Source organism: Ictidomys tridecemlineatus, chromosome 15 (genome assembly GCF_052094955.1).
Source record: "Ictidomys tridecemlineatus isolate mIctTri1 chromosome 15, mIctTri1.hap1, whole genome shotgun sequence".
NCBI classification, from domain to species: Eukaryota; Metazoa; Chordata; class Mammalia; order Rodentia; family Sciuridae; genus Ictidomys; species Ictidomys tridecemlineatus.
In genome coordinates, this window is record NC_135491.1 from 3,839,440 (window position 1) to 3,851,655 (window position 12,216).

Consider the following 12,216-nt stretch of genomic DNA (forward strand, 5'->3'; position numbering starts at 1 on the left):
AGTCCTTTGTTGGGGAGGGTCTGTTCATTCCACAGGTACCCAGATACTAGCTGGGTTTAGTTTCACACCTTGAAAATCAAGTACTTACCAAGTCACTTCCACTCCTTGGGATAATACCTGAGGGGTTTCCCCTATCAGAAGCTCCTCTGTAATCGTCTTACCTTCTCCAGAAAATTAGACTTTGCCTTAAATAAGCAAAGCCTTAAAACTCAAGCACCTTCAAACATTCCTAAAAGAATCCACTTTCACAGTGAAACCTCAGCTACTCATGAGGCCTTTGAGAAGATAGCATATGGGTGGCAGAGGAACACAGATACTAGGGCAACTGAGGGCAAAGAGACTAATGTCCTATAGTAATCACTTTTCCCCACAGCCCCTCCACGATGCTATTTCCTGGGGAATGCTCCCAGGAAGCCCTGTGTATCTTCCCCTCCCCCACTGCAGTTCTCAGCTGCTTAGGGCCATTGCCAAGTAGGAATGATGCATCGAAATTTCCTTGCCAGCGTACCCCATGTTGCTTAGAGGAAGGACTCGTGGAAATGGACTTGCCTTGGACATTCGCTGTGACATTGCATGTGTGTTTGAGAAAGGTGACCCTGCTCAAGGACCAGGGTGGATCCAGGTTTAGGGTGTATCCTGCAGGTTTTAGGAAGTATCCCGCTCCTTGGGTTTAGGGCGTTCCTGGTTTAAGACAAGTTTAGGGCATTCCCGGTTTAAGACAATCTGGGTTTAGGGCAGTTCCAGGTTTAAGGTTATTCCTGCTGGGAATAGGGCATATCCTGCTGCCTGAGTTCCCATTGAGTTCTCCTGGAATTCAGAAAGTATTTGGGACGTGAATTGTGCAGCAGAACTTGGATTTCCCCAGAATGTGTTTGTAGAGGGCTGGTGCGAGTTCGGGAATAAAGGATTGATGTTTGAATCTACCAAGGTGTGAGTGGTTCATGATCTTGTGCCCAGCCAGACTGCGGCACTCAGCCTGTGGTGTTATGCTCTAGTTCGGGACCCCCAAAGACCACCAGAGACCAAGATCGATGTAAGCAGCAAAGAGGTGTTTATTGCGAGCTAGCTCAGTCCTCCACGTGCACACAGCAACTGGTGATGCTGAGAGGCCCTAAGCCCAGGGTTTGCAGCAGTTTTATACACTCTTTGGGGAAGGCAGGGACTTCACATACATCATAGCATCTCTTAGCAAATCATCACACACCACGGGAAAATCAAATAACAACTCTAAAACATGATTAGCACATTCACTGGCGGGAACAAGTTGGGTAGGGGTGATTGGTTAGTATAAGAGCAGGATTCATTTGAACTGATTGGTTTAAACCACCAAGGGGTGTAGTACGTGCTGAACTACATGGTTTCCCAACATGTTATCAATCACCATAAACTCCTGGGAGGGTCATCTGGCATCCCAGGTATTTTCCCTGTCTCATGAAAATTGGTGGTTTCTGGGAGGTTGCTATGGGTCCTCACCTAGCCTGACAGAGTCAATGACACCTGGTTCTGCAGTTCTCTATTGTTATTTGCAAAAACTCAGGAGGGTGGGTGTGTGCCTAGGCGTGCTCTGTGGGTCTTTCCAAGGACAAGAGACACACTCCCCTCCTTGGACAGGCTTTGCTCTGAGGTACAGGTTGATTTTTCAGTGGGACCTGCTCCTGCACTTCTCAGGACCCTGCCTGCACCAACAAGAATACAATCTAGCCTAAATACACAAATTTATAACCATTGAGCTGTGATAACTGGTACTTCATAAGAGTGAAATAGAGATGTGATCAACTATCTTTCCATTTTTCACCAAATCTGAGTGTGACATTATGCTACAACTCTTGTACACATCCCAGCAGGAGAGGTGTGATTCCTAGGTGATAAGCCAGGGCTCCTTCTCATGACACAGCAGGCAGCAGGAGCACTGTTGCCCACCAGCCTTCCTCTCTCCTGCCAAGTGCAGTCTGGGTGTGTGGAGTGGCCCAGGTGGATGCTGCACAGGAAGAACTGGGAATGACTCCATTCTGTTTCCCTCAAGAACATGAACTAGGATTGCTGCCTGTAGGATGCTCTGCATAGGGTGAGAATCACCAGCTCTGCTCCCCTCCACCATGGCCACATGGGTGCCACTACCAGCTGAAGGCCACACTGCCTTTTAGGGTCAGAAAGTCATGTGACTTTCCCATCCATTTTTATATTGGTGCATTGAGTGTCAAAAATGATGAAACATCATATAAAAACATGCAATATATATATACTGATAGTAAGATTAGGCTACATTTTACCTATATTTTAATACTGGGGATTAAGCCCATGGATGCTTTGCTACTGAGCTTCATCTTCAGCCTTATTTTTGAGACAGGGTGTTGTTAAATAGTTGAGCCTGGCCTTCAACTTGTTTCAGTCTTCCAGGTTCCTGGCATAATAGATGTTTTCCACAGCACCCAGCAAGATTTTGTGGTTTTTATACAGACAAAGCAGAGCCTGGATAGAGTGCAGGCAGTGGACTCACGGCTCATGAGAATAAAGGGGCTGACCATGGGAAAACACACTAAAATTAGCTCATTGGTGTTCACCAACCACCCTGTAGGTTTGGAAAATAGAGCAATATGAACACTTAATAGGGAGGAGAGGGTGTGGAAAGTCACAAAGGTGCCCACCAGGACAAGGATTCTCTGGGTGGCTCTGGACTCAGGGGAGTTTCTGGGGGAAACTTTGATGCTGTGAATGTGCTGAACCCTCTGCTTGTGCCTGTACAGAAGGAGAACCATGGAGCCACTGGACCAGATCATGAGCATGGAAAAGACAACCTCAGGAAATACACATAAGGCTGCATATAATGATTCTGTGATTTTGTCACGACCTACATAACAGTACCCATGATCTCTTTTCTCTGTTGTGTTTTTCCTACTCCATTTGGTAAGCACATAGAGAGGAAAAATGGAATTCACCACCATGTAAAGGATCCAGCAGAGGGAAATGGAGAAGCCAATGTACTTTGGAGTTTTTCCTTTGAGATCCTTCCAACAGGAGTTCAAGGGGCTGATGGTGATTTTCTGGAAGACGCTCAAGAGGCAGGTGATGAAAATGGACACACTCCTGCCCACTCGCTGAATATACAAAATAAGTTTGCAACCAAAATCACTGAGAAAATATTTCAAGCCAAAAGCTGTGATTGTCTGGGGAATTCCTTTAGAGAGAATGACCAAGGAGTTGGCTATCATCAGGTGCTTGATAATCATATCTGTGGACCTCAATGTACAGTCATTCCAGGAATGGACTAAATAATCATAAAGCAGAGAGAAATTTCCCAGAATTCCAACAGCAACCTGTGATAAGAACATCAGTCCTATTGCCACATTCCTGGAGGTCATTTTGTCATTCACACAATGTCCTTTACATTATGGCAACAGTCATTCCTCTGAGCAAAAAGACTCATTGAAAATAGTTGTGCCCAAGCACAGGGGGAAGCACCTGTATCTGCTTGCTAGCTGTGGGGATGAAGGAGGAGAATCACTTGATCCCAGAAGTTTAAAGCCAGTCTGAGCAACATAATGAGATCTACATCTTCAAATCATGTTTGATGCCAAGAGTAACTTCCATTGCATGAACCTGTGGGATCGCAAAGCCCTCAAGATGCACAGGTTGATGGGGAGATTTAACAGTGTGCAGTGTAGAAAAATGAGCCTTGACCATCAGGTGATGCTCACCTGGGAGAGGCAATAAAAAGTGAGAACAATTCATAGAAAGAATTTAATACTTAAAGTTTCAGAAAAAACTGATATTTGCTAGTCACATTGGAAAAAGAACTTCAATTGCCACTCACACCCTACACAAAAACTGATCTCAGAGAATTTCTGAACTAACTTTAAAAGTGAGCATTAGGACATTGATAATAACAAAAAGAATATTTCTGTGGTCTTAGTTAGAAAATGAATATTAAACAGCACAAACACATGAAGCATATGGTTGAAATGACATGCTAGGATATGTTAAATTGAGGGCTACTGATCATCAAGTGCCACACACTGGGTGAGTTTGGTGTATACAGTACTGATACATCTTACAGAATGCATAATAGAAGAAAAGATAGGTGAACATTTTTAAAAGGTATTTCAAAGCAAAATCATCACTGAATAAATAAATAATAAATATGGAGGAGAGAGTTTCACGTCGTTATTTAAACAGCTCCTCAGTACAAGTGCACACCAACCAGAATCTAAAATAAAATCTTAGGAAATACTGCAATTGGAAGGATGAAGATAGGCCAGCAATCTCAAGAACTGGCAATGGGGTGTTAAAATTGGTGCAAACATTTGGCCAAATGATGGGGTCCACTTAGTGGATGAGATATATGATCCTGACCTCTATGGTCAGCAATTCCAATAAGACAAATGATCATGCAGTCCTTCAGGTTTGCCAGTGTCCATGTTGGTAAATTCAAGACTGACCCAATGTTCAGTTCCACAGGAAACAGGGGAAATGGGGGCGATGAGGTGACTGAAAGGAAAGTAGTGGGTGCTGAAGTGGAACAAAGGGTCCAATGAGCCTAGTATTTTGTGTAACTCTAATGCTCTAAAAAATAAATTGAAAATTAAATGAACAAAAACTGTTTTTGAGGAATCAGTCTAAAAGTTACAAAATTATGTACTTTTTAAATTTAAAATAAATAAGTGGAAGAATATCCATTGTAAACAAAGGTTTAATTCCAGAGCAGAAATACTCAATTGTTGTCATTGCAGAAATAAAGGACAGTAGAATTTCAAAAGGAAATATTCAGAATTATTATTTGGTCCTGAATAACGGAACATGGAACACTAATCTCTGATAAATAGTTTAGGATAGAAATGGAGTCCTCACTGATATCAGGCTAAGAGCTCCTGGGCATGACAGCTACATTACTGCAACCGTCAGTGATGAAGCAGGATTTGCCGAGGACATTTCAGTACAAGAGACATGTCAGTAGAAGCTGGAGCTTGTGAATATTTTGCTGAATGAAGTAAAAAAACAGAGGAAACTGCCATGAATTTGTGATTAATGATGAAATATTATTAAACCAGAGGAAATACCACAGATAAATTTATTCCAGCAACCACTGTGCAGTTCCTGTCCCTACAATGAGCCTTCTCTTGTGTGTGCATCAGGGAGAGAAGTCTCGCCTCAGCCATCACAGCACAGGGTTCAGGGAGGTACGATTCCTGTCTGCACTAGGCGGATGGTAATGTAGTGTTAGGAAAAACACAACACTTTTATTTCTGACACAGTCCCAGGTGTTCTCTGCACAGGGTGAGGTGAGTGTTACAGTTCCATTGTCACCTTTACTATGGGCAGGACGACACTACAAATAGCCATGGAGCACTTCAAAATATGCTCTATGATTTATACAGTAATGAGAAGAAGAGATTAGTGACTAACTTCAGTCCTTAGGCTCATCTCAAATAAAACCCCACTAACAATGGTATTATTCACCTGTAAACCTCCTCAGGGTATATTTTATTAAATAACATAACAGCAGGAAGACTTGGCATCAGGTCAGGGACACTTCTCCTTATACTACTGAGCTCATAGTGAAGGGTTTATTTCTTTTTCTTGTCCACCTTTTCACTGAATCAGTTTCTACCCCCAAACCCCTCTGCAGACATGACCACGTCCTCAGACTTCTTTTCCTGACTGTTGATGCTGAAGTAGAAAATACTCACCTTGCTTCTTGTGAACAAGGAGTTGAGCTCAGTGTGAGGTCCTGACAGCAGCACAGGGAGGAGGCAGTTGCACCCTGAGATAAAGGTTTTTCACTCCTGTGACCTCACTTCCCCTTGGGGCTGCAATTATTACCTCACCTGAAGAGGCACTGACAGTGCAGGTCTGGGGAACCCAGGACAAGGCTGAAAAAAGTTTCTCCATACTTGACAATTACTAAGGCAATTATCAGTTCCTTGTTAGTAACTTCAAAATAAGTGTCAAGGACTTTGGGAGAGGCTGTTGCTTTTCCATGTTCCCTGAAGGCTGATGGTGTCTCCTGTGGAAGGTTCAGGAAATATTGAGGTGGGACCTCTGAGTGACCACAGAGGGTTTGTGTGTCTCACTGGACTTGTGAGTTCCCAGAGTTCCTGACCCCACATCTTGCTAATTCTGGCTTCTGTCCCATTCTTTCCCATTCTCTTTTCTTCTGGGAATAGGCTGGGACCTGGAACTGGGTCTATCCTGTGGTTCTGTGGCCTTAGCTCCAGGCAGGCTGGGGTATGGAGAGTGTAGACCAAGGTAAGTGCTCCTGTTTGTGACATCTGATGGTGGCATCACATCCATTTCTTGGCAATGGATCATGTCACAGGTAAGAAGACTCAGAAAGTAGCCAACAGGATGGGTCACTTGAACCATATGCTGAGGGGCATATGGAGAAGGTGGAGGCTTGGGAACAGGACACCTACCCCCAGCACTGGGAAGGACGTGGGTTTCAGTGATGAGGTATGGAGTGTGCAGTATCCTGCTCCCAGAGGATGTGCACCAAGGCCTTCTTCATATGTTTTATGGAGTCTTAAGGAGCCAGTGCAGCCTGGAGATGCCCACAGATGAGCTGATAAATCATGACTGCATGAAACACCTGTGCTCCATGGAACAGCAGCAGAGGACACATGTGGCCGAGCTGGGGACACATCTTCTGAGCATAGATAGCAGCTGGCCCAGCAGAAGCAACCATCCAGCATACATGTGGGCAACCCTCATACCTGCAGGGGAGGGTGGAATACAAGGGGTTCCTGGAGGGCTGTTCCCTGCAGCTGACCATAGTGTCCCTGGTGAGGGTAATCTGGAACCCAAGGCTGTGATAAAGTGTGTCCTGGTGACAGTGGCTGTCCTTCTTCTATTGTCAATGAGCTGATTGAAAATTCACAGGAACACCCTGGTCTCAGATTCTGGCCCCACTAGAGAGACAAGACAGATGAACAGGCCATACTACGAGAACTATGTGGCCACATGCATCCCTGGCAAGCAAGCTGCTGTCCCAAGGGCCTGTGACAACCAGCCTGTGGGTGATTACATGGTGCAGGAGCCAGGGCTTGTCATAGTTTGCATGGGGTACAGAGGATACAAGAGATCTGGATCAGCTCTCAGGAAGAGAGGGACACCAGGAAAGCCCTGAGTAGCTGGGCCTTGAGTCCCCAGTCTCCTTGATGCCTCGGCTGAGCTGGAGTCACTCATCTCTCTGCTGTTCTAGCACTGAAGGGTACTGAAGCCCTTTGATCAGCCTTTCAGGGGAGAAGCCCATATTTCTGTTTTTTTTTTCCAGTATTTTCCCCCTTAAAATGTCTGTAAATTGTCAGTCTGGGTGGGAATGTCTTCACTCTTTATTTATTTATTTTGCATAGGAAGTGCCCTTCAACAGATGAATGGATAAAGAAAATGTGGTATGTACACACAATGGAACATTACCTAACCATAAAGAAGAATGAAATGTCAGCATTTGCCAAGGGTGGATGGACCTGGTCACTATCTTGGTAAGTTAAATAAGCCATTTCCTGACAACCACAGGCTGAATGTTCTGATATATGGTCACTAACACACCATGTGAGAGGGGAGAGAAGTATAGAATTTTATTAGATTCTACAAAGGGGAATAAAAGGAAGGGAGGGGTGGAAATAGAAGAGTAGATGAATAGAAGATAACTTTCTTATGTCTATATATGAACTCAACCTGTGAAATTCTACATCATGGACAACAGGAAGAACAGGATTCTGATTAGAATAAGTTATAATTTGCTATACAAAATTACATATAAGAGGTTGTGAGGGGAATGGGAAAATAAACAAGGAGAGTAATGAATTACAGTAGATGGGGTAGAGAGAGAAGAAAGGAGGGGAGGGGAGGGGAGGGGGGATAGTAGGGGATAGGAAAGTTAGCAGAATACAACAATTACTAATTGGGCATTATGTAAAATTGTGGATGTATAACCAATGTGATTCTGCAATCTGCATTTGGGGTAAAATTGGGAATTCATAACCCACTTCAATCTAATGCATGAAATATGATATGTCAAGAGCTTTGTAATGTTGTGAACAACCAATAAAAAAAAAAAGCAGGAAACCAGAGCAGGCTTCCTGATGATTCCAAGCAGCATTAACGGGCAGCTCTGGGGTCTGACATCCAGAACAAGTGATAAGTGTGGAACCAAAACCTAAGATGTCACTATGAGCCCAGTCAGTGTCCCTGGTTGGTAGCCCTTAGGGGAAGATTGGCCTCTGTGCCAAGCCCATCTCTGTTCAGCCACCTTAAGTGTGCAGGCTCCACTGGGTCTGCAGGTGCACAGCTTGGATTCTGAGGATTCCCAGGTGAGCCCTTTTCCCTTTCTCCTAATGAGGGATGACAGGGTTGTGGGTGGGGGTTTGACTATGGGATTCAAGTGCTCAGCAAGGAGCATCATGTTAGGAAATGCTGCCTCCTCAACCCAACAGCAATGAATGGTTATCCAAACTATCTGCACTTGTGATTGCTAAGGAACTAAGGAGAACACATAGGCTATGTAAATAATGAATAAATATAAAATGCAATGGTCCAAGCTCAGTCCTTTGCTTCTGCAGGGATGACCTCTATCCTCTATCATTGTCAACTAGTGGGTTTGAGGGGCACAGGCCACACAGGTTCACCATCCCTTCTGACCATTTGTAACTCTGGGAATTCATGAAACACAGAAGTCTGTTAGGCTCCTGGTTATGGTTCACTACAGGGAAGGGATGCAAGTTACAGTCAGCCCAGGGCAGACGCTGATGGGGAGAGTCCAGGAGAGGTGCCCAGGGTGGAGTTCCCATCATCCTCCCTGTGGGGTCACAGTGGCACTGCTTCCCCACTATTGAGACACTTCTGGATATCCAAGCTCACCTGGGCCTTGGTGCCCAGAGCTGTTCCTAGAGCCTGTCCCCATAGCTGAATTTAGCCTCAGTTCTTGTGGGGCTGACCTTTACTGAAGGACCACAAACCAGCACAGTCACATCATTAGAGCGTCTGGTGGCCAGGCCCCAGGCAAATAAATCCACTTCCTTCAAAAATCGCATTTCAATGCCTGGAGACCGCTGCCCAGTAGCTGAAGGAAAAGGACTGACCTCACTTAGGTAAGCTAGTTTTCCACTTCAGACCACCTCCTGGTCTCTGCTAAAGGCTCCCTTACAGAAAAGTGAGCATTTTCCCCTGGAAATCTACATTTTGTATCTAACTGACAAAACCCAGGCAGCAGTGTGATCATGTGAGTATGTCCAGCATTTGTAAGGGCCAGAGAGGGACAGAAATAGGGTCAGAGAATCAGTGACCCAGAGGAAAGAAACGGGTATTGAGTGGGGAAAGAGACAGCATTTGAGGGCTTAGACATTGAAGAGGACCTCCGAGGACCAGGAATTGGATTGAGGACACTGGAATGAAGGTGGATATGGAGCCATGGGGAGAAAAGAGGAGGAGGTGATGGAAGGCAAGGAGTACCCACCAGGGATGCCTGAAGTGCATGGGCACAGGTGTGGCAAAAGGAGAGAACCAAAGGGTGCTGCAGAGCTGGTGTGGAGGCCTTGAAGCATCAGGTGGAGGTGGGAGGGGATGTTGCAAGTGCAGGTCTGGAAGGTGGTCTCATTGAGTCTACAGAATGGACAGAACCTAAGGGGGGAAGTGGGGTGCACTTCAGGAGGTCAGGAGTTGGGGGCCACTGGCAGGTCAGAGGTCAGTAATCCATTCCTCCTTCCATCAGTGCCCTGTTTCCACTGGGCTTGCAGCTCACTCATGGATCCTCTCCATGTGAAGCCCATGGAGCTAAACAGAATAAAAAGAGGGTCCACTTTAATCTTAGAAAGGCTTACATCTGGGAAAAAATAGTGCTGCCCACAGGAAAGAAAGTCTTGGTACAGGTGATATAACCCAGGGGCGATTTACCTTTGACCTAAATCTTCCAAGCTTTTTGTTTGAGACCAGATCTCACTAAGTTTACCTTAGGTGCTGAGGCTGGCTTTGACCTTGGGATCCTCCTGCCTCAGTCTCCTGAATAGCTGGATTACAGGCGTGCACCACCATGCCAGGTGTGTGCCATTGTGCCAGTTAGAATGTGTCCCTTGTGAGAGCAAAGCCTTTGCTTTGCAGATGTCAACCACAGAGTTACTAAAGTAGAACATTCTGTTCTGTTGACAGATCACAGCCCAATTGGATGAGCCCAAGAGTCTGTCATTTCCCATGAACAGGGTGTCAAGCCAGCAATGCCCTCTCCAAGTGGCCAGGAGGAGAACCATGGACAGTCGGAGATGAAACCCCTGATGTGAACAGTCCTGGTGAGAGGGAGAGCAGCTGGGGAAGGTGGGGTGAGCCGCTCCTCCCACATCTGCCTCTTGGTGCAGACCTTCCTCTTTGGAGGGGTTTATAGAAAAATATACTCTTTCCCTCCTTTGGCATCTGATTTTTTCTTTTTAGCCTACATCTTGAAGTTTGTTGGCATAATTTTCTTCCTTCAAGTCCCAGATATTTCCTTCTTTATTCTGGCCAGGTCCAGTGCTACGAAATTGCAGCTTCAGGCCCTTCTGCAAAGGTTGAACTGTGAATCCTCCTTGACCTCTGACTGCTGTACCTCCCATCCCATGGGGCTGCTTCCTGAAGAGGCCTGTCACTCAGTCTGCCTTGGCCCTGAGCCTCTCTTAATGGAAGGTCCTCAATACCCTGTTTTTTACATTTTCTTATCTGTGCTCACCCTTTAAAGTCTTCTTCACTTCAGTAAGTAAAGCTTGTTTTGTTCCCAGAGCCAACTCCAATCTGATGTCCCCTGAAATCTTCTAGTTCAGATTCAGCTCTCTGGTGTTTTGATTTTGCCCATGGTGTTCAGGGAGAGGATGGCCTGGAGAAGGAATTTTATACTGATGAAATATTCCCAAAGCAGAAGAAAAGGCATAAGAAAAATAAGAGCCAAGGGCAGTTAGAAGTTAGGTGAGGCCAGGTGGGTTGGCTTAGGCTTGAAGTTCCAGCTACTGAGGAGGCTGAGGAAGGAGGATCCCAAGTTGGAGGCTAACCTGGGCAACTTAGTGAGAGTCTGTCTCAAAATAAAAAATAAAAAGGGCTGGGGATATATTTCAGTGGTGGTTCTTTCCCCAGGACCAGAAAGTTAAATTTTAAAAAGGGGTATTAGATGAGAACTTAGTAAAGCAGGATGAGAGAACATAAGAGTTCAGGGCACGACTTCTCAGGTGTCTTGTTTCCAGTGAAAACATGGGTACATTTTCATGGTAGTGTAATTGCTCTGTCCAGTGTTTCAAGAACTGTGTTAACTAAAAGTGGTGAAAGAGGGCATCTCTGTCTTGTTCCAGTTTTTAGATGCCTTCAATTTTTCTCCATGTAGAATGATGTTGGCCTGGGGCTTAGTGTAGATAGCCTTTATGATGTTGAGTTAAATTCCTCTTATCCCTAGTTTTTCTAGTGTTTTGAACATGGAGGGGTGTTGATTTTGTCAAATGCTTTTTCTGCATCTATTAAGATGATCTTATGTCTTATCTTTGAGTCTATTGATATGATGAATTACATTTATTGGTTTCTTTATGTTAAACCAACCTTGCATCCCTGAGATGAACCCCACTTGGTCATGGTGCATGAAATTTTTGATATGTTTTGGTATTCGATTTTCCAGAATTTTATTGAGAATTTTTGTATCTATGTTCATGAGAGATATTGGTCTAAAGTTTTCTTTCTGTGATGTGTCTTTGCTTGGTTGTGGAGTCAGGGTGATATTGCCCACATATAATGTGTTTGGAAGTTCTGCTACTTTTTTTTTTCTGAAATAAATCGTAGATTATTGGCATTAGTTCTTCTTTAAAGGTCTTGTAGAATTCCGCTGCGTATCCATCTGGTCCTGGGTTTTTCTTGGTTGATAGGCTTCAGATGGTGACTTCTATTTCTTTTTTTTCATATTTTTTAGTTGTTGATAGATATACCTTTATTTATTTATTTTATTTATATGAGGTTCTGAGAGTCGAACCCAGTGCCTTCCCAGGCGAGTGTGTCACCGCTGTGCCCAGCCCAGCCCAGGCGTCTTCTATTTCACCACTTGATGTTGGTCTGTTTAAATTCTGTGTATCTTCCTGCTTCAATCTTGGCAAATCATAGGACTTAAGAAGTTTGTGATACCTTCAATATCTTGTATTTTATTGTATACGTTTTAAAAATAATTTCTAATCACCCTTGTATTTCTGAAGTGTCTGTTGTGATATTACCTTTTTCATCATGTACCCT

The 12,216-nt window shown here is 44.5% G+C and overlaps 1 protein-coding gene across 1 annotated transcript; it reads right to left on the reverse strand.

The window, feature by feature from the left end:
- Positions 1-2,375: 2,375 nt before the first annotated feature.
- On the reverse strand, positions 2,376-3,359 carry LOC144371096 (vomeronasal type-1 receptor 4-like). Its single transcript, XM_078033309.1, has one exon. The coding sequence runs from the start codon at positions 3,357-3,359 to the stop codon at positions 2,376-2,378; it is 984 nt and encodes a 327-aa protein (XP_077889435.1).
- Between the last annotated feature and the right edge of the window lie 8,857 nt (positions 3,360-12,216).